The sequence below is a fragment of the Amphiprion ocellaris genome, chromosome 24, assembly GCF_022539595.1.
Source record: "Amphiprion ocellaris isolate individual 3 ecotype Okinawa chromosome 24, ASM2253959v1, whole genome shotgun sequence".
NCBI classification, from domain to species: Eukaryota; Metazoa; Chordata; class Actinopteri; family Pomacentridae; genus Amphiprion; species Amphiprion ocellaris.
In genome coordinates, this window is record NC_072789.1 from 20749569 (window position 1) to 20773229 (window position 23661).

At 37.3% G+C, this 23661-nt stretch overlaps 1 protein-coding gene across 2 annotated transcripts in view; it reads right to left on the reverse strand.

Annotated features, from left to right (window-relative positions):
• Nucleotides 1-2201: 2201 nt before the first annotated feature.
• LOC111570748 (SH3 domain-binding protein 4-A-like) overlaps nucleotides 2202-23661 on the reverse strand; it is a 38527-nt gene continuing 17067 nt past the window's right edge. For both annotated transcript variants that reach the window (XM_055008651.1, XM_055008652.1), the window contains 2 exons: nucleotides 5495-5683; nucleotides 2202-4757 (listed from right to left, as the gene is read on the reverse strand). In XM_055008651.1, the coding sequence (XP_054864626.1) occupies nucleotides 4533-4757; nucleotides 5495-5683 (414 nt within the window). In that variant the 3' untranslated portion in view covers nucleotides 2202-4532. The remainder of the gene's footprint in view (nucleotides 4758-5494; nucleotides 5684-23661) is intronic.

The window sequence follows — 23661 nt, forward strand, 5'->3', positions numbered from 1 at the left end:
CAGTTTTTGAACTTTTGCTTTTCCTTTTTGTTGATGACGTTACAACTGTGTAACACTGAACAGAAGACATCCTTGAGTTCTCTCTACTTTCAGCTGTTTCCAAAGAGGTGCAGGACTTTATATGAAAGTGAAAACAGTGAGGAAAAATGTGACAGGAGGGTTTGAGGGTTAAAAGTAGACAAACAAATGGTGAGTTTCTCTTTGCTAATCCATCATCTGCGACAGCTAGCCAAGAAGATGAGCTAAAAGCACAGATTTTTTTTGTTTTTACAAGAATTAAGTTTTTTTTCTTCAACTTTAGTTAATCACTATTATTATTACACTGAAACGGTTTTAAACGTGATTTTTTCAAAAATAAATTAGCAGTAAAAAGCAGGCACATTCACACAAATGGACTCGGCCTTGGTCTGTAGTTGTATCCAGGAGACGAGCAGGAATGTAGAGGGTGAATCATCGAGAGGCAAAGGACGACACTGTCAAGGTGGCCTGTCCTCTGAGGGAGAATAATTATCTGCTTTAATTAAGTACATTAAACTGTGTGTGTGTGTGTGTGTGTGTGTGTGTGAGGATTACTGGAATGAGAGGACGAATCTGTGTGCGCTCATGTGTGCTGTGAGTACACGAGGCTGTGCGCTCATGTGTGAATGTGTTCTCGGTTTGTGTTTGCACGCAGGAATTGTTTCACGACGACAGTCACACAACGCTCCGCACAACGCACATTTGCATTGCAATGGGCGCTCGAGTGCTGACAGAAGAATCACAATGGAGACACAACGGCAACATCCGACATTTTTAGATGTGTTTAACTGGTGAATTCAGATGAGAAAATAGGTGTCAGTTTCATCTCTGTGCTCGCGGCATAGAAATAAGTCCTGCATGTGTTTTGCAGAGGTTAGCACAAAAAGTGAAAGAAGGAACAAAAATATACCTTCTAACAGCTTTATCTTTTGTAGTTAACATACAGTAATGTACAAAATAAGACATTATAGCTTCATTGAAACTTTCAACTGAGCTAGGCTAACTACCTTGCTGTGCTAAGCTAATCAAAACATGCTACAGATGCGGTGCGCCCCAAACAGCTTCTTTGCTCCTGTTACACTTTTACTCACTGTTGGTTGTTTTTCTCTGCAATATAAAGTCCTACACCTCTATGGAAACAGAACAACCATGGCTAGAAGTGGAGAGAGCTCAGAAATGTCCTATGTGCACAATAAAACTGTTAAAATGACATAAAATTCAAAAAACTAAAACAAAAGTTGAACTTATTTATTATCCATTTACGTTCCTACAGGTGCTACCAATACCGGAAAAAAATAGATATTTTACTAGTCAAAAACAACTAAAATGACTCGAAAATCTGTTTAAAATTATCCAAAATGTGTATAAAATGACATATCTTCGGTCATTATGGACAATTTTAGCCATTTTGAACAAGTTTTAGTCCAGTTTTGATTTTCTGCACATCAGGTGTAGAAAGATGTTTCACCATGCTGAATGTATCTTCCAACAACTTGCTCCTCTGTTCACTGTTTTTGGGACAAGTTGCATTTATTTTATTGATCAAGTAGGTTTAGTTGTCATTCAAGTCTAAAATTGTACAAAATTATTTGAAATGTGACCAAAGTAGCACAAAACTAGTCAAAAATGACTCAAAATGTGTTTAAAATGACAGATCTTTGGTCATTATGGACAAGTTTTAGTCCAGTTTTGAGTCTCTGCACATCAACTGTAGAAAGGCATTTCACCATGCTGAATGTATCTTCCAATAACTTACTCCTCTGTTTACTGTTTTTAGGCCATGCTGCATTTATTTTATTGATCAAGTAGGTTTAATTGTCTTTTTAGCCTAAAACTGTCCAAAATTATTAGAAATGTGTTTAAAATACCAGATTTTCAGTCATGACGGACAATTTTAATCATTTTGGACGAGTTTTAGTTCAGTTTTTTTGGCAGATTTATGAATGAAATATGAAGAATAAAGTAATTTTAAGCGTAGATTTGGTTCGTTTTACCAAAGGAACTGCTAAACCTCACCATTATCTCGGTTTCTACAGCTTTTAGCTCAGATAAATGGTGTAATTTTGGCATTTTTAAAAAAAAAGATAACATGTCTTTTAAACCTGCCAGTGAGTTTTGGAGTTCAGAGAGTTCATTTTATTTGCAGAAAATATCTGCACATACACGCTTAGGGTCTTTCGTCACATTTTTAAAAGTTTTCAGTTTTATTGATACTTTTTGAACAGAAAAACTGAACAGATTTCAGATCTGCGACGTCTCACAGGTGAAACAGCATCACTTACGAATGTGTCAATACTCGTTCGATACAAATATATAAACTCCTCACGCATTTTCTGTTCAGTTCAGGTTCATATTCCAAACACTGCAGCAGTCACAAAAACATAGAGAACACAAACAAGAAAAAGCGTGAAGTGAAAACACAAATTATACAATACAAGCATCAATCAATAGCATCAAAGCTGACTGATGATCCTCGTCGAGATCACAAAATGATAAATAAAAAGGCTTTTTAAAATCTGATTTTAACAAAAACTAACTTTCTGATGTGTACTTTTCACAGTTCTTTAAAAAAATTTAAATAAAAATCACACAGGTTTAGTCTGGCTGTAAGAGCTGATGTGTCTTTAAGTTAAATATATTCTGATCCATCTGGTAAAATGTGCAAAATGTAAATAATTATAATCTTGGTCTGTTCTGGAAATGTCTGACAGTAATTTTAGTAGCTTGCATGTTGTGTTTCATTTATTCTGAAATGCATTTCAGTTCTGTCTTCTACATATCATGTCTAATAAATCAAAACATTTGTGTTTGAGCAGATGTTTTATATGTAGAAAACTGAAGTTGCGCTTGGAAGAAATGCATAAAATCCAAGCCAGCCAGCTAATGCTACATGTTGTAGCTAGATGTAGCATTGTCATCTGCCAAAATGATCAGATTTTGATATTTAATTAAAAGGGTAAGTGTCCATGTTGTCATTTATGCTGTCTTCTTGACATAGATCGTGACAAATAAAACAATCAGTCTGTAGAACAGTTTGAAACCTGTAAAACAGAAATAGGGTAAGTAATCTTTGCTAGCTAACCATCTAGCTAACACAGACAGTCCTCATTATGGTGTTGTGCACTGTATGCATTCATTTCCATGTTTATCATTTTGAGATACATTTCAGAAATGTCTTCATGACATAATGATAGATTAAAATATCCACGGAACAAGTATTTTGAACTTGCAATTAATCCATGCTAGCTTATGAGCTAGCTAACAGTGTATTTTTAGCCATTGACTTTGCCAGACAGCGGCATCATTAGCATTGTTAGCTAATTTCTCCAGGTAAAATCAAAGTTATGCTTGAAAGTAACTCCCTGCTAGAGCCCATAATCCATGCTAGCCTACTAGCTAGCTAACAGTCTGTTGGAGTATGTAGCATCATCTTTTGAACTGAGGACTGGATATGGATGTTCAACTAAAAAATGTTTTTTTTTAACTCGATTTAACATTGCAAGATTGGAGTTTTGACTCTCAAAATGTCCAACTTTTCCATTTTTTTTATGATGAAAAATGATTACACTAAAAGAGAATCCAAGCTCAGAAAACAACAACATTGCTGATAATATATTAGCTGCAAGTATAAAAAAATATAGGTATATCTTGCATCAACAGATATAAAGTATCTTTACTGAATGTGACGTTAGCATTGGGCTAACGTTTTTGGCAAGCTAATCACTGACAAACTCTAAATGTACGAAACATTTTTTTGAAAATTTCTTCTGATTGAAGACATTTTAAATATCCACTGTTTCTTCTTTTATAAAACAATGCGAGTGAGAGTCAGTCAAAGACTAAAAACTGCCCATCAGAAATGGAGACAGAAGTTGTTTATGTATAAAGTTTGGCTTGCAAACAGTCAAACAGTCAAGATCAAGAAAACAGTCAGTTCTGTTTGGGGATTAAATGAAATTATAAGTATGGTGGAGATGTCACAGTATGCACAGGTCTGTACTGCAGTGGCTGAGGTCTCTGATGTTGTCCTGAGGGTGAACGAAGGAAATATACAGCGGCGGAAACAACGACAAATATCTGAAAATGCAATTCACGGAACCAAAATGGACACAAGGTAGAAATACAAAAACAGACTGGATTTAATAGAGAACGCCATCAAAAGACAAAGTGATAAGGACAAAAGGGTGAGGTAGAGAAGAGACGAGGAGAGCAGAGGTAGACAAAGCAAGATGGAGAGAGAGAACAACATAGAGGATAAAAAACACAAAGAGGCAGATGCTCTAGTTTCACATTGACTTATCCAGTGCTAGAATCGTGGCGTTTCTACCTGCAGTGAAACAAGAAACAAATCCGACCTGAAGATCAAAAGCCGAGGGAAGCCTCAAGAGTCATCCGACTGACCTAAAGCTGTACATCCATCCCGGTCATGGTATCCTCAGTACCGTCTTAAACCAAAAAGTACTGATCCCCAGAAACCTCCACCACAAGATGAAGACTTGAACCTTTAAGAATGGTCAGACGGCAAAGTCTCCATATCCGGTGGGACAGAAGGCGGCACTGCGGAGGGTATCGAGGCAGTTGACCAGGATTAGCGTGCCGGTCAGGTGCTTCCATCTTTTGGTGATGGGGTTCCTCATCTTGTCCAAACCGAGGTGCAGCTCCTGGATTACGTCTCGGTAGCTGTCGCCAACGTGGGCGGCCCACGTCAGCAGGAAGTCATAGGCCGGTTTCCACATGGACTGAAAGGTTCGGGGCAGGGGTCAGGGAAAATAGACAAGATGTTATTTCAAGAACAGACAGCAACAGATTGGACAAGCGTTTCCTGTACTTCCCTGATGAAGTTCTATCCTGTTCTGATGACTTCCTCAAGGGGAGGACTTTTGTGGCACGAAGGGTCAAGCAAAGACACTGAAGGTGCATCAGTGGGAAGATAGCCACAGTAGTTTGGCCCATTTCTTTGGCTCGCTCAAAGAATGATTGCAGCCTTAATACACATCTTTTGGTCACAATTATGGTGCCATGAATCCTTAACGTTTACTTGCTGAAATTTACATTAAATATTTTCCTTATCAGTAAAATCTCAAGGGACAGACATTGCAGTTATATTTTTAGATATTCATGCAACTTAGACAACCTGAAGATATGACCTCTTACCTTACCTCACCTTATCTCTTATGTTTATTGGAATAAATGCATGGAATAAATATCTTAAACGGTTTGAAAAAGGAGGTTCCCAACAACTGCAGAACCTGCCCGAGAATCATCACAATTAAAAAATTTTTCTTGGTAACCAAATAATCCACTGAGTTGTTGATACGTCCATGGATGTATGACAAACGTGGTATTAAAAGCAAATTTGGATACTTTCACTGGTGCTATTTTGCCAAATTGTGCCAAACAGTTGCAGTAACAAACTAACTCATTGACTCAATGGGAACTGTAGTTTCTTAAATGACCATAAATAACGCCGTCTTACCTCGTTGTCCAGCAGGCCGTTCTTGTCACGATGTGGAGCCTCATAAGCCTCCATCTGCTGCCTGGACACCCGGGCCAGTTTCTCAGCCAGCTCCCTCCACCGGGACGCCACCTCCACCGCTGTGGTCAACAGGACGAAATCCAAGACCAACCTGGCAACCAGACCCTGGCAGTCCATCTTCAGCAACGCCTGAGGGGTTAAAGACAGAAAGACGGTCAGCGTGGAATGGGGTTTTTCAAGACAAGATGGTAAAGAGCTTTAATTTTCAGTCAGTGGACAAGTAAAACCAACATGGCAACAGAGTAGTTCAGTAACTGGAATCTGTGAAAAATGTTTTTATTAAAAATGTGATACAAGCTCGCCTCCCTTCAACATCATTTCCCAGATTGAAAGAAATTACAACCAGCATCTACCAAAAAAATAACCATTTTTACATTTAGGTTCAAGCGCAAAGAACAAGTTGAAATGTTGATTTAAGGTTCATGGATACATCTTGGGTGTCTTCCATCTGAGGTTTTCCAACTGGAAGGAAACACTGGAGAAGTTTTAGATATTGTCTTGCCTGGAAATACCTCCAGATTTTTTAAAAGGAAGCCTTGACCCACAAACTACAAGCAGAAAACCGATCAAAAAACAAAGTGGTTCCAATCACCTTTTGTTTAGGAGGAACCGTCAAGGCGCTGGATGACCTTGCTGACGAAACAAAAACTCTGCCCATTCAGACTTCATTTTCTAAAACAACTTTCTTTGGCTCTTCAGAACAAAGTTTATGCACACATTACACACACATTTTTTTTTTTTAAATTTAAAAAAAATTACTGCAGTTATTAAAAAAATTTACTGTAATTGTTCATATTCGCATGTTTTGTTAAATTATAGAAAATATGTAATAAAATCACGGGAAAACAGTATTAATTTACATGTTAATCACAAAAAATAAATCAAATTTTTTTTAAAATGTGTATTTTTATGAGTGGTAATTAGTACTTTTAATCTCATTGGACAGTAAAACTACACCATTTTTATAGTATTTTTAAAAAATGCTTTTAATTATAAGACAAAAGTATATTAATCTTTAAATTATTACTATATATAAAAGGTATTTTTTTATTTAACAGATTTTGCCTGTTTTTTTTACATGTTGTACATCTGGTATTTAGTAAAATCACAGAAAAAAATAGTAATTTAGGTGGTTAATGTAAAGAAAAAAAACAGGCCAAAACTGTAATACTGTCCACATTAAAAAAATCCGTATTTTTACCGCAAAACTACAGAATATTATTATTTTACGTCTTTTTTTCTTTTCTTTTCTTTCTTTTTTTTTTTTTTAAATTTTAAGAGCTTTGAACAATTTTTATGGCACCCTTGCTGCCAGATTTAAATCTTTTTTCAGATTATTTTTCTAAACTAGGTAAAATCTGCTTAGTTTTTTTTTTTTTATACAATGTTTTCATCATTTTAGAGTTTGTTGAAGAGTAATGCAATCTATATAAAGAGGTGTTTCTGTGATGCTAAATAAAATATAACCTTCATGAAGGTAGGTCTCACGAGAAAACTATGAAAGATAGGAAATACGTTGGGGTTTTTTTGTGTGTGTGATTTGGAAGCTGAATAGGAAAAACCAAAGCAGTGAGAAAACGATGTCTGAAAATAATCCGTTAGCATCCATAAGTCATGTTGCCCCTCAGGCTGCTGCGTTCTTACTCGGCTAACTTGGTTAAATGAGGGTTAAACAGATTTAATAAAAGCAGCTGACTGGAAAACACACCCCAGGCTAGAAGTTCTTTTTCTTGAAAAGAGGCACAACAGCCACTGAGATGTTTTTCCTTTTTACTGAGGGAAAAATGCAGCTTGTGTGTGAATCCGGAGATAAGATGTGGAGCATCAAAGCGAGGCTCGGTCCTGTGGTTTGAACCTTTCAAAGGTTTTTCTTTGTCGAAAGCCCCAGAAAGAAAGCCGGCAAGTGGACGCATATCTGTGTTTTTTCCCCACTGTGACCCAAACAAACTCCATCAGGGTGTAAACACAAGTTTTTAGGAATTTTACCCGAAGATATTTCAGTTCTCTAATGTAGAAAAGTACAAAGTCAAACAGGAGCTACAGTCATTAGCTTTGCACAGGCCAACATCTTATTTCCTTTCCTGCTTCCTTGTTTCTTCGTTTTCTACCTCCTTTTTCCTTCCTATTTCTTTGCTTCTTATCCAACAATCGTATTCCTTCCTTTGTTGCCAGTTTGTCGAAGGCAATATTAGAGGATCTTTGTCGAAAAAATCAAGAATTGTGCAGCAAACCACAACAAAACAGATTTTCATTTAATTTAATTAACATTTTCCAGGAAGAGCGGAGAATTATGTGGATGAGGTTTGATGGTGCCAGAACATCTGGCCTCGTCTGAAATCAATTTGGATGATTATTAAAGATTTAATCGGCTCCTGTCAAACATTTAGCATCATGTGAATCTCATCTTGTGTTTATTATTTCCTGGACAGCGTTTGTGTAAGGCGTCATATTTATATACGTGTAGTTTCTGCAGTGAATTCTCTCCACATACGTTTCTCATATTTGTGAGTAATCGCTGGTCAGACGAGATGAATCATGTTAAATTCAGGATGCTGCTGTTTAAGATTCATCTTTTCTGCAAAGACCAAAATAAGGAAGGAAGGAAAGAAACTAGGACAGAAAAAAGAAAAGAAGCGTTTTTAAACGTCCTGCTATGACTCTGACCTGAGCAAACTGGAGCTTTTTTCTTTTTTTTTTACTATTTCGAAAACCAAAAGTGGGTTTAAAAGGCATATTTTCTTTAAAATAAATAAATAAAGAAAAAAGCCAAAATGACAGCATTCAACAAAGCCACAAAGTGCAAAAACTAAAAGAATCTTTTCCACTTGGACGTCAGATGCAGTTTTGTTGGTATAATTAACCAAATATAAGCTTAAAGCTGTGATACTGCATCGAACTCACAGTATTTCACATCTTATTTAAAAATTTGCTAAAAATTAAACCTTTGCAGCAAGTAGATTATATAAAAAACACAAAAATTCTTCACTCTTTGGCACATTCAAGATGCTATTAGTGATTAAGCTGTAACTAAAACTCCCATCACAAAAATTCAGGAAGCAAATTAGTGACCTAAAATCTTGATATTTCATAAAATCACTTTATTCTACGTGTCTCATTTATAAATTAAAAAAGAAGAAATTAAAAATAAACTCTTAGTAGTAACTAGATTCCTTGCTGCAAAGGATGGTTTACAAATTTCATTAAAAGCTACAATCAGAGCATAAAAAGGTGTGAAACGGCATCTTTTTCAGTCTATATTTGTAGTGTTTATTGTATATTTTAATATTATAAGAGGAGGAAATTGTGTTTTATTCTGTTCTAAGTGGAAGCGAACATCAGTTTTTGGCCACATCTGTGTATATTTTATTGCTTTTAAGTCGTTTTCTTGCACTCGTATTTAAAATCGTTCTTCGGTTGTTGAGCTCTTTTTCTATCTTACTGAGTTTTTCAGGGTCAAAAAGTGAAGAAGCAGCTCAGAGCTTCAGGGGTTAAAGTGGATTCTGCTGCATTAAAAGATCTCGTGTCACTGCCTCGAAGACGGCCGGCGTGTTGCTATTTCCAGCGTCTGTTATCACATCTCCATCTCATTTTGCAAAAATGAATTTCAAGTTCTGTGCTTTTATGTAAATCATTTTGGAGGAAACAGCATTCGGATTCATTCTAGAGAGACGGCAAAAAAAAAAAAAAACAGTTTCTTCTTCCTTACGAGGAAACCTTCAAGTGTGCAGCATCGACTTAATTTGATGGAGCTCGAGTGGTTTTTACTGATTCAGCCTCTCTGTCAGTCAGCTGCAGCTTCAAAGCTTCACACAGACACACAAACACACACAAACACACACACACTCCAGCCACCACAACACTGCAATCTGCATGAAAAAGGCCTCGTTTTATTCTCATTTCACCGCCTGTCCGTCACTCACTCTCAGATTCATGATGAGTGACGTTCTGCTGCTAAATTATCTGGTTTACAGTCACGCTGCTGCAACAAAACACAAAAAAAACCAACACGACAGGATTATAAATGTTACCTTAATTTATCGTTGGTCACCTTAAAAACACTATAAATTAAAGATGGAATGATTAGTGGATCAAGTGATTGGTTGAGGGTTTTTTTTAGGTTTTATTCTATTTCGAAAACCAAAAGTGGGTTTTAGAGGCGTATTTCTTTAAAATAAAGAAACAAATAAATAAAAAAGCCAAAATAACAATCAGAGCTATAAAGCATAAAACCAAAAGAATCTTTAGATTTTCAACTTGGACTAATCAGCTCAGATGCAGTTCTGTTAATAATAATCAACCAAATCATGATATTTCATCAAGCTCAAACTATTTAAAGTCTTTTTTATTAAAAATCGCCAAAAATGTATCCTTTGTACAAACCTGATTCTGTAAAAATCTAATAATTCTCTGCTTCTTAATGCATCCAAGATGCTACTAGTGACTCAGCAGTGACCAAAAGTCACATGACAAAAATTCAGGAAGTATTCGGCTGAAGCGCAAGCAAAGTAGAGACTGAAAGGAAAATAAAAATCCAAACCTAAAATCTTGATATTTCAGAAAAGCACTTTATTCTACATGTCTGATTTATAAAAATCTGCATTAAAAAAACTGTTAGAAGTAAGCAGATTCTGTAAAAATAAAAAAATTCTACACTTTTTAACAGAACTTTGAAACCATTACTGATTCAGTTGTGTTTAACCATCACGGAACAAAAATTCACTGAGTTTCTGGATTAACTGCAGGCAGTGTTTACACAGAGCAGAGAGGAGACGATGCAAAAAAAAACAAGTTCAAAATGTAAGTCATTAAACTATCTATAGTATCAAAAGATCAATAAAATAAATGCAGCAAGGCTCAAAAATAGCAAACAGAGGAGCGAGTTGTAGATATATTCAGCATGGTGAAATATCTGTGCAGATTAGTGTGAAAAACAGTTTGTGGAGGTTGTAAAAATGTCCAAAATTAAATATCTAGAGCATCCTTTAGTATTAGTACATGTGTGAGAACTTGGAAAATGTAGTACGTAAAATAAATAATACACAAAATGTTCACCTTTGTTTCATCTTTAGTTTGATTTATGGTTTATTCCACAAAATGCTGTTCTGTTTCCATAGAAATGCAGTGAAAAATGAGCCCACAGTGAGTAAAAACGCGACAAAAAATGCTCAGAAACTGCTTCAGAGGCCCTACAATAACTGTTATTAAAACTATTTTAAGGATTTTGTATTTTTAAAGCAAGTAAATGATGCATTTGAAAGACAGCTTACAGTAAATGGCTGTAGATTCTCTTTTGGAGGGAATAAAGTACAGAAAATGACACTAAATATATAAAACACTGTAAATAAAGTGCAGCTCCTTTTCTGCTGCTGCAGCATCTCAACATGTTCTGGTTTTAAATGCAACACGAGTCTGTCTGCAACGTCTAATTCGTCCGAGATCAGTTCTTATCGGCATCGAGTTGCGGAGATGAAGAGCCTCAGGAGCTTCGCTTCAGGTGAAACCGAACCCGTGACGTGTGATCAGACGTTCCTGGAAAGTGGTTTCCATTGAAAACCACAGACCTGATCGATCGATCGATTAGTTAATTATTGACGTCAAGCGGCAGAAACCTGCAGAGAAGCTTCACTTCAAAAGTTGCTTCTTGTACTTTTAGAATGAAAAAACAAACATATAAGACTGTGTATAAATAGTGTTTAATCATTTCTAATGAATTACTTGTGCAACCAGAGACTCTACTGAAGTCAAAGAGCTCAGCTTGGATTGAAGTTTCCTCTGATAAATAAATGTTTAATGTGGTTCAAGTGGAGGAGCTGCTGCCAAAAGAGGGGATTAATTACATTACTCAGAACTATTGCAATAAACAGACGTTAATGTCAATAAATCTCATGTACTGAGTAAATAACTGCAAGATTTATTCAACAGACTTGCAGTGTAACCAATAAAAACTTCATTATTAACCCTATTTTCTATCATCTTTTCTGTTAAGATTTTTAACGATTAACCCTCAAAAATGCACAACAAAAACAGCCTGAACTATAAAATATCAGATTAGTACATAGTTTTGTCAATAGTTTGTTTAGTGTATATATTTTAAAATGACAATAATTTCTGTCAAATTCAATTTTTGTCTTTTCTTTATTTAATTGGGTGTCCACAGTTTGGTTTTTTTTTGTGTGTTTTTTTGCCAAATCTGGGTAATATTTTGCTGCTTTAATCCTCAAAACTCCAAAACCTGCCTCTGACTTTGAAAGATTTGTTATATATTAGAAAATCAACAAAAATTTCACTATTTATCCGAGCTTGAAACTGAAAAAACAGATAGAATCATTGGATTTTCAACTTTCTGACATTCCTTGAATCTGTTGGTAAATGTGACATTCATCAAAATAATTTTATTCTAGAGGTTTCTTTTTTATTTTTTATTTTTTTTTACAAAAAATCTGCCAAAAATAAACTAGATTCTGTAAAAAAACTAAAAATTCTGTGATCATCAGTCTAACCATGAAGCCATTAATGACTTAGGTGCAATTGTGTGACAAAAATTCTCTTTCAAGTCTTTCAGTCTTTTAATTTTTGCAGAATAAATATTCCAAAAAATCAACTTTACACTGAGCGTTTTTTTCATGATTTCTGGCACCATAACTGTGTCATACTTCACAGAAGACATTTCTGAGCTCTGACTGCTTCTATTGATGGTCGTTCTGTTTCTACAGAGCTGCAGGATTTTCTATTGCAGTGAAAAATGAACCAACGGTGAGTAAAAATGTGACAGGAGCAAAGAATCGCCCAAATACTGCTTCAGAGGGTTAAATTTTTAAAAATGTGACACTTTTATCGCCATAAACAGCTCCGAAATACTGTAATTAAATATAATCTGCCAAACCTTACTCCTTATAACCTCACACTCTCAAGGCCGTCAAACTTCAATTAATTACCATGATGCATTTTTACACCCGTTTATCTCTCTTCTGTCTTTTTCTATTAAAGCGTGCAGGTCTGCAATAAAGTTAATTAACCTGAGTGACCTGCAGCGTCCAGGTCGGTGTTTTTTCACACCAAACCGAGATGATAAATGATTTTCTCCGCACCACCTGGCTTTTCGCTGCAACGTCTGCTGACTCAGGCGTCAGACAGGTGTCAGTCTAAATATAGAGGCGGTCGGGTTGAAGACGTCTGCAAATGATGTGAAGCCAGGAGGCGTGGCGTCGTAAGCCGGACAGGATTAAAGAAAGAAGCGTGACACGAGGAGGTTTGTGCTTCGATATAGAGGTCAGCGGAGCGGCGAGTGGAAAACACTGGATCTGAGTTTTTGTTTTGCGTTTTTTGGCTCTGAGACGTCGTCAAAGCTGCAGCAGATGGAGGTCAAAGGCCGACGTCTCGCTCAAGGACGCCGTCAGCTGTTGTTCCAGATCCAGCTGGAGTCATTTACATTTCAGTTCCTCTGTGGAATCCACATCAACTCTTCACTTTATTTAATATTCCATCAAAAGAGCTGCGCTGAGGTTTATCTCGCAAAACAGACGCTAGAACAAGAAAGAACTTCAGGAACGTCTGCATCAGTGTGTGTTTTAAATTGAAAAGCCAATTTTCCTGCACTGTCAATGAAATGTATTTGCATATAAATCGTGTGAAATGAAAGTTAAAGCGGATTCCAACTTTCAAACTCACTTGTAAACATGTAAAGCAGCATCAGTTACTTTACTGCTAAACCTGTGAACCCCAAGTTGTAATTTTTTATTTTTTTTAGCAGTTTTTTCCTCACTGTGGGCTCATTTTTCAGAACAATAATGAAGGAGAGAGAATTCAGAAATGTCTTTTTTGTGCAATATGACAAAGTTATGATGAAAGAAATAAAAAAACAAAAACTATAGTTGAATTTCTTTCATTATTTGTTTTACAAAAAGTGACTTTTTTAACCAAAACTGCAAGAAAATGGTAAATCTACATACTATTAATATTTCACTACTGAGATTTTTATTTATTTCCATAGTTGTCTCCTAAACACTGCCTGCAGTTCAGCTGAAAACTGAATTCTTGTCACATGACTGCTGGTCGAAGTCAGTTATGGCTTTTTGGCTGCAACAAAGACTGCAGAATTTCTTGTTTTTTGCAGAATCTGGTTCGTGCAAATGGCTCAGTTTTAGTAAATTTTTAAATGAGACTTTGGGTTTATGTTTGATTAATTTTCCTGATGAAACCTGAAGTCACACATGATAAATCAAGGACTACCAGAAAGTTCAAAATCCGGCTTTTTTCCCCGTTTTCACTGTTTCTCGTTCTAACAAATGCTGTAATTGAAGCAAATTTTTAATAAAGAAAACCTGCTTTTCAAATCTGCTGACAGGTTTTGGGGTTCGAGGCAAGATAAATACAATCAAACAGGTAAAAAAAATATAATTATAAAGCCATTAAAGTGGATAATATAGCTGTAAAATCTTCAAAAAAAGGATGAAATAATCCAGTCTATTCCATCAATCGATTAGTTGCAGGGAAAAATAAATCTGCATGTTATTTCTAGATCCCACCTGCAGCCTTGTTAGCCGAAATGAATCCTAAATCAACATGTAAAGCCAGTATTTGCAGGATATTACATCATTTGAAGCTGATTCAACAGCACAGCGTGCACCGCTGTTAATCAAACCAATCAATACTCCTTCACTTAAATACATCTGAAAAAGTGTTCTGACTCCGATCTGCATTTCAAAAACGTCATCTGTGATCAATGAGCGAAAATTGAAAAGCATCGAAGTCACGTGGAGCATAAAATTACATCTTCTGCACAGAAAAGCGATGTTGACATTCGGAGGAAAATGTCATTTATGTATAATGTAGGAAGAATAGAGGGCAGCAGTGTCTGAAAACCTGCAGAACTACTTCAGGAAAAAAAAGCCAGAATGTGAACCACAGCACATTTCATCATCTATGTCCCGTCCTTAGCCTGGTTTTGGTTGTTTTTCCCACCATATTAACCAACAACCTCATCTAAAAATAGATAAACGCTCGGCTCCACAAGAGGCCGAAGCATCCGAAGGGTTTGAGATTCGCAGGAAGCCCTGAAGCAGACGGACAGACGGAGCTGACAGCTGACCAGACGGCTGTCAGATAAATGAGTAGAAGCTTCAGCTGGAGGAGGAGAAGTGGAACAGGGTGGATGATTACACTGACAGCCAGGAAAGACAAAGGAAAGAGGTAAATACGAGGCAGGTTGAGGAGGAAGGGAAGCAAAAACAAACCAACAGAGAAACAACAGGAGCTCAGCAGCCGCTGAGGAGCTTTAACTCGCAACGCATCAAACTGGAATGAAAACTCCCTTTAAAGTGATGTTTGAAAACACAGCTTGATCTTTCTATGATCACATGAGCTTCATTCAAGCTGCAACTTCTCACTGAATCCATTGGGAACATCGCAGCGTTAATCTGAACATTTGTTTGCATCTTCAAAACAAGAGGCACAAAATGACCACAAAAAGACCCTGAAAACCATAAAACAACATGCAAAAGACACAAAACAACCACAAGAGATTCAACAAGATCAATATAAGCTGGATCTTTTCATGCATTTTAATTAATACAGCAGGAATGTACATTTGGACACTGGTGCTCATCAACATCTAGAGCCCAACTGTCAACATTCAGACTTGGGGTGAAAATTATTGACGTTTTGCTCTTTATTTCTATTCTCCCAGTAGAGCAGCTTCACAATTCAAAAAATCCATATTTACCTCACACTGCTCCATTATGCACTCTCCAAGCTCATTATCTGTCTGAAATGAGCTGTTTTAGCTGCTGTCTCTTCAAGGCCACCATTGTTAAAAGCCCACTGTCCTCTGATTGGCTAATTTCCGGAAGCCTGCACCCAGCGGTTGTGAGCAACACTGAATGAAGTGGTGGCTGTTGGAGTTTTCAAAGCAGCTTTTGACTCACATGGATTACCTTTACGCACATTTACCACATTATCTGAAACCGTATGAGCATCCGACATTGTAGCGTAACAAATATAAACCGTATCTAAATATACAACACCAAAAATGCAACCCTGTACTTCAAAACCTGCTTTTTTTGTTTTAATAAAAGGATTGATAAATTGCCAAAATCACATCATTTATCAGCGGAAGAAACTATAACAGAAAAAACTGTCGCATTCTCAACTTTTACGATGCTAGTTGAACTTAACCCCCCCCCCAAATGCTTAAAAATGACTATATTCTACATGCCTCTTTTAAAATTCACCAAAAATAACCTGTTTGCACCAAACCCTGTAAAAGAAAATTAATAAATAAAAAAAAAATTCTGTGCTCCATGATGCAAATGAGAAGCCATGAGTGTTTTCGGTTGAACTGCAGGCAGTGTTCACAAGCGAGATTATGAGAAAAATAGCAGATATTTGATCAATAAAATAAATGTAGCATGGCTAAAACAACGGTATACAGAGGAGCAAGTTGTTGGAAGATACATTCCGCATGGTGAAACGTCTTTCTTAAATTCTTTTGCAGTATCGGTAACTTGGAAAAATTTTGGTTCCATGTATTCTCAGTATTTTGAGGGCAAAAAATCCAAGAAATTCTACTTTTTTGTTTCTTTTTTGGTGGTTTGTGGCACTATAGTTGTGTCAGAAGACATTTCTAAGTTCACTCTGCTTCTAGTCGTGGTTGTTTTGTTTCTATAGAGGTGCAGGACTTTATACTGCAGTGAAAAATGAGCCCACAGTGAGGAAAAATAAACCAGAAACTGCACAGTTAAACAATACAGGCAGCTGACCTTGGAGCTAGAGTGAAAATTCGTGAGAAAAGTTGAAAAATAAACCCCTAAAATGTGGTGAAAATCCTCTCTGGAGCCTGGTGTTTGAAAGCTCCTCTTCTACCTCTGAGTGTTTCCTCACAGCAGCTTGTTTTCTTGCTTCAAGTGTGAAAAAAAATCAATCTGTTACGAGTCTAATTTACCAAATCTTCAAGGTTGTTTAGACAAATATTCCTGTTTCTGCTTGGGTTTAGTTTCTAGCTGATGCCGTTTGATTGAAACGTCTTCTTAGCTGCAGCGTGGGATGAAACTAATGAAACTGCACTTTCCTCCTCGGTTCGGATCAATCGCTGCTTGTTCTCAGCAGGAACTAACAGGAGGATTTACTTTGAGAAACCCTCACTGGTTCTCTGCAGGTAAAACTGACGACACGCTGCTGCTGTTTTTTTGGTTTCCTGCTGCACAAGATCTCACATTTCTAGATAATAAACCAGCAGCAGGCAGGTTTGGATCATCAGGCCGGCTGTTAAATATTCACTGACATGCTGATTTTTATTGGCTGTCACAGGAGACTTCAAATTATTAAATATACCATAATATTGGTGCTCAAAGTTGGTGATGAAAAATCAATTGGAAAAGTTCTGAGGCATTCTGGATACGTTTCAGGAAGGTTTTTGAGATATTTTGGACAATTTTGATGTAACTTTAGAGATTTTTTTGGTAAATTTGTTAGATTTTTTCAGGTCCTTGACAGTTTTGAACAGATTCTTGGACAGTTTTTTGTGTAACTGGTGAAGTTTTGAGCTATTTTGGAGAATTTGGGGCAATGTTTTGCCATTTTGGAAAAGGTTTTAAGGCATTTTGGATACGTTTGAGGTAAGTTGGATAATTTTTGAGTCATTTTGGATAAATTTGATGTAATTTTGTTTCATTTTTTTAGGTCTTGGATCATTTTGGACAGGTTCTTGGACAGTTTTTGAGTTAATTTGGTCGAACTTTGAGTAGTCTTGGAAACTCTTCTAGATGCGGATAAGTTGGAGGTATTTTGGTGAATTTCTGAGTCATTTTGGACAATTTTGATGTAACTTTAGACATTATTTGGTTCATTTTTTAAGGTCTTGGATCATTTTGGACAGGTTTTTGAGTTATTTTGGTCAAGTTTTGACTAAGCTCGGAAACACTTCCAGACATTTTGGATAGGTTTGCGGCATCTTGGAGAATTTGGGGCAAACTTTTGCCATTTTGGAAAAGGTTTTAAAACATTTTGAGGGAGGTTGGATATTTTGAAATTTTTTTTTTTTGAATTTTTTTTTTTTAGTCATGTTGGACAAACAAACAGAAACACATCCACGGTACCAATTGCTCTTTTTATGACTCTATGTCATAGAAATTAAACTGCTGTAGTTTAACTGTTCAAACTATGAGACATCCCATAATACTGATACTCAAAGTTGGTTATGGAAAATTGATTGTAAAAGCTGTGAGTCATTCTGGATACGTGAGAGGAAGATTGGATAATTTTTGAGTCATTTTGGACTTTTTTTTGTCATTTTGGTAATTTTTTCAGGTCTTGGCACATTTTGGACAGATTTTTTGACAGTTTTTTTTAAGGTATTCTGGTGAATTTCTGAGTCATTTTGGGCAATTTTGATGTAACTGGACATTTTTTTTGGTAAATTTTGGTTCATTTTTACAGGTCTTGGACAATTCTGGACAGGTTTTTGGACAGTTTATGGGTTATTAAGTTTTGAGTCATCTTGGAAACCCTTTCGCACAATCTTTGGCTCATTTTGAACATTTTAAAAATTATTTTGGACAAACTGAAACAGAAAGACATCCATGGTACCAATAACTGGTTTTATGACTCTGTCCTAGACATTAACCGCTGCAGTTTTACTGTTCAAAATATGAGACATCCCATCATATTGATGCTCAAAGTTGGTTATGGAAAAGTGTTGAGGCATTCTGGATATGTCTGCAGTAGGTTGGGCAATTTTTGGCTCATTTTGGACATTTTTTTGGGGGTCATTTTGGGAAATTTTTTCAAGCCCGGGCTAATTTTGGACACGTTTGGACAGTTTTGAAGTCATTTTGGAAACTCTTCTAGGGACGTTGGATAAGTTTGAGGTATTTTGGTGAATTTTTGAGTCAATCTGGCCGACATTAAATATGATTTCTAGTGTCTGTCACAGGGGATGGAGGTGGAGGAGTATCTCTGAAGGAGCATCTCTGAAGAAGCCTTATTTTCCCAGCTTTATGGCTGAAGGTTCTGAGATGGGAGGATTGATTACGTCCCCTGCAGGAGTGATTCTCTCCGCCTCTGTGCAGGGATCTATTATTAAACGCCGCTGTCCTCCGCTGACGAGCACAAGGGACGGCTTTCTCATTTCGTCCTCCTGCCTTTGTAACTGGATCTGCGGCGTTAAAAGATCTGCCGGGGCGGTGTCGGATGCCCCCCAGGCCTCCAGCGCCGTCCTGATCAATGCCGGCTCACATTTCACATGGGAACACCTGTCGGCTGGCGTGGAGGAGAGGGGAGTCGTAAACCCCCAACCGACTCTTTTTAAATGTTCCAGGCTGCCCAGAGAGCAAATATAGCTGAAGTACCTCCATAACTTCAGACAAACAAGGTCATTCAATAAAAAAATCTGTCAGTGAATCAGCTGATTATTTTATCTGCAGTAACTTTAGTGTATTTTATGAGGCCTTGCACAGCTTTACCTTCAGGGCTGAAAAACACATTTGAGTTCTGTTAATAAGTGCAATCAAATCAGTTTTAATCAATCTGAACCCAAAATCTGATTTTTGTCCAGCCTGATTTTCTTCTATAATCACATTTTGAACAGTAAAACTGCAGCTGTTCTACTGTCTGAAACTATAATATATTTACTCTGTTATACACAAGGAGGTGAAGACTCTTAAAAGCACTTGTTGGGTCATTTAAATCCATCATTTCTGAGCCTCATAATTTAATCAGTCCTTTCAGGGTTTAACAACACATTTGAGTTGTGTTAAAAACTGTAACCACATCATTTCTACCACTTTTTTACACTCCAGGTGTCACAATCTGAAACCAAAACCCTGCTTTTGTTTCTGTATCACCAGCTTTGAGCATCAGTATTATGGGATGTCTCATAGACGTCTCCAGTTTTTTTGGACATTTTTTTGGTAGTTTTGGTTGATATTTTGAGGTCTAATAATTTTGGACAGGTTTTTGAGTTATTTTGGTGAAGTTTTGAGTAATTTTGGAAATGCTTTTAGGCATTCTTAAGTATTTTGGAGGATTTGGGGCAACTTTCTTGCCAATTTGTAAAGGTTTTAAAGCATTTAGGATACGTTTGAGCTATTTTGCACAATATTTGGCTCCTCCTGAACAATACTTTAGTTATTTTGGACAAACTGAAACAGAAACACATCCAGGGTACTGATGATCGTTTCTATGACTCTATGTCATAGACTTTAAACTGCTGCAGTCAGACTCAAACACGGGTCTTGGATCATTTTGAACAGGTTTTTGTACAGTTTTTTAGTTATTTAGGTCAAGTTTTGAGTACTTTTGGAAACACTGTTAGGCATTTTGGATAAGTCTGAGCTAATTTGCACAATCTTTGGTCCATTTAAAAAAATTTATTAGCCATTTTGGTTTGATTTTACATCACCCAACAAGTGCTAATAGTCCTATTTATTGAGCGGCTTGTTGCCTTTCTAGTGTCACTTGTGTACATTCAAAGTCCTTGTGTACAACGAGGCAAAGCCGTGTCTTGCGTTAAACCGATTAGCTCAACACGTGTGGTCATGCAGGAGACTAAAGACGGAAAGATTAGCGGGGCTTTGTTTTCGGTGCCATTGTTCACTTAAAAACCGGCCGACACAAAAAGATATGGATATATTTGGGCTGATTACGTAAGCAGATCAGCTTCAAGTAAAACCAAAGCAGGAAGACGAGAAAAGCCTCGGTGAGCTGGTTAAGATGACGAGCAGCAGGAGGCTCTTATCGCAGTTTCAGCACATCGTTGAGGTACAAACGGAAAAAAGCCTTTTGCTGCTGTCAAGCTGTATCGAAAGAAAATCCAGCTGTGCCAACGCGCCTTTAAACTGCTTACACCTCGACTCGGTGCGATTAAAACGCTCTGGCTGGCATCGTGAAGGGTTTATTTGTCATCACACGCTGGACACATCATAAGGCAGTTGGGATTTTTTAGCTGCAAAGATCCAAGAAACCAACTAAAACTGCCACTTTGGCCATTTTTTAATCGGCCGGATCAATGAAACACCAACTTTGACGCAATGCTGTGGAGGAATAAAAAGCTGTTTCAGTGCATAGGCTTTAAATTATAGATAAAATGATAAACCGCACAGAGGTCTAAGTGGTTTAAATCAAAAGGGACGTTTCTTGTTGCAGCTCAGGCTTCTTGTAATGAGTGATAATAACAGAAGCCAGACAGGGAACTCTGCTGCTATGCGGATTTAGAGAAAAAAAAGTCACACAATAAGAAAATATTCCCACTTGAGCTCAAATTAACTAATTTAAAGCACAACTTGGTGCCACAAAAAGCAGAGTCTGACAGTTGAGTACAGAGCCAGTGGCAGATTAGCTTAGCTTAGCATGAAGACTGGAAACAGGTGTGTCTGGGCTCTTTCTTCTCCACCTGTATCCTCTCTCACCTCCCTCCCACCAAACCCACTTCCTCCTGTCTCATTACGGAAACCTCAGGGGGGAAGATGAAGCTGTGATATCTCATGTGGCCTCTCTGTGGGTCACCTTCCAGTTTATGCTCCTCATCGATCATCAACCTTCGACCCTCCTCTTCTGAAGCATCTTTAGCTGATCAGCATCCATAAGTGATCTCTGGTGAATAATAAGATTCCTGAACTTGACTCCTGCACACGTCGGAGGAACATATTGGGTAATTTAATCCCACTGTTTCTCCTTCATGTCTGATTAAGACGCACAGATTAATGTGGATTTGTGTATTTTTGTCCGAGCCGCATTATTAAGAGAAAACAAAGAGCGCTTTGTTTGCTCATGGAGGATTTTGAAGTCAGAGGTTCCCTGTGTTGGAATGTTTTATGGAGTAATTATATAAGACAAGCTTTTTTTTTTCCCTTTGAAAAGATCTGGTAATTCGACTCACTAGGCCTCGTTCCCTGCTGCTGTCTGGGGTAAAACGTTGCAGGGGGAGTTTTCACAGCAGGAGGCAAGAAGATTCAGATGTTTCTCATAAAAGCTGAGGGGGAAAAAAAATCTGTTTTAAAGGGTCTACTTTTCAATGAAAGCTGGCCTCAAACTGCCAAACAGAAAGTCCAAACAAAAATACTTTATGCTCCAAAAATCGGAAAAGTTAGTTAAAAAAAAATGAAACAAACAGTAGGTGAAAGAGTCATTTTACAGGCTTGAAAGATGCAGATGAATCAGCAGTTCAATGCCTTTGTTGTGAAAGAGGGAAGATAATAAAATGTTGGCGTATAATACGAATAGTGACATAAAAATCAAAAGCCTCATCAGTTAACCTCCAAAACGCTGAAACATCTACTGATGGATTCTTCTTATTGTGCAGCCAAACATTGTTCAAACATACAGAACCCACATTTATTTATTTATTTAACCATCTGAACCTTTCTGGATTTTCAACTTGCTTGAACTAATCATCTAAACCAACCAAAACTAAGCTTACAACGGTGAAATTTCTTGAAAATCTTGTCTCATTTAAAAATATGCGATAAATAAACGATTGACTCCAACTAGATTCTGTTAAAAACAAAAAAATCCGTTCTCTTCAGCACAACGGAGAAGCCATGAATGACTGAACTGTGACAAACGGTGACGTGACAAAAATTCAGAAACTATTCGGCTGAACTGCAGTCAGAGCAGACAGAAAACAAGTATAGAAACAAATTAGAGAAACTGAGAGGAAAATAAACTATTTTTCATCAAAAAAAATTAAAAGCAGCATGACTGAAAAACAGCACATAGAGGAGCAAGTTGTTGGACGATACATTCAGCATGGTGAAACATCTTTATAGAGTTAAAGCAGAGGAGAAGTCACCACTTTTTCCAGCGTTGGAAACAAATAAAGAAATGTAACTTTTGTTTGTTAATGATTTAAGCCATTGCAACTGTCATACTGCATAAAAAACATTTCTGAGTTATTTCTACTTCTAGTCATGCTTGTTCTGTTTCCATAGAGGTGCAGGATTTTATGTTGCAGTGAAAAATGAACCCATGGTGAGTAAAAATGTGACAGGAACAGGAAACGCCCAGAAACTTCTATTTGGGGTTCAGAGGGTGAAAAATTTACTTTACACATATACTGTGTAGCATAGCTGAAAATACAACATTCACACCTATTTTTAACTTTTGCCTTCCATGTTTAAATAATTAATTGTTTGTACTTCAGCTTTGCAAAATAGTAGTACCACAAAATACTACAAAAATGTGAGCTGCTTTTATCAGCCGGATCAAATCTCAGTAAACCTTTAATGTGGTTTGGTTTGAACAGCCTCCAAAGCAACACAAAACACTGAATGAATGAAATCAGTGTTTTGTAATGCATGGGGCAAAATCCGTTTTTCTGCAGCTGCCAAAAACATCACATCAGAGATTAATAGCCAGCCAAACAGTGTGCTGCAGCACTTTAAACTGTGTGGACAAATGGTTCCATCGAGGTCAGCTGGACAGAGCTCTGCAGCGTCCTCGGTGATGAAAGTGTTTTTTGGCTCCAGAAGAAAATTGCAGGACTTCATTGAAGGACACCTGAGAGCGTCCTTGTTTCATTTTCCAGTAAATAAAATAAAAAACGGAGCTCGGCGGTGTCAAGGATGAGGCCGGGTTTGGAGATAAGAAAACCGAGGCAATCTTTGTGCACGCAGCAAGGAGCCGCCAGAATAAAAGCCTTTTAAAAAACATAAAAGCATGCCTCCTCCTCTTTAGATTTGATCTGACACACAGCCAAACAGGGAGAGGTAGTTTCAGGTGACTTGTTCTGGGTAACACCGTGAGGTAAAGTGCATCAACGCCAAATGAGTAACGCTCTCCTTTACCTTAATAGCTACTGTTAAAGTTCCATTTAGCGAAGCACTTTACCCCCAGCTGCTCCGAGCTGCAACAACACTGCAAACACGCTCCACCGACTCGGCCCGGATAAACAGCAGTTACTTTTGCTAAAGTACTTTTTGAATAATGGCGTCTGGCGAGGGAAATGTCTCGGGACCGTTTTGCTTCCCGCGGGGCGCCAGCGCCGTCGGAGAAGGAAAAACGTATGGAGGCCGGCGTGTTTGACAGAGCTGTTTACAGCCCAGCTGCGGATGTTAAGATTCATTTCTGTGCGTCGCCTTTGCAGGGTTTTCCTCCTCCAAGCCTCCTGCTTCATT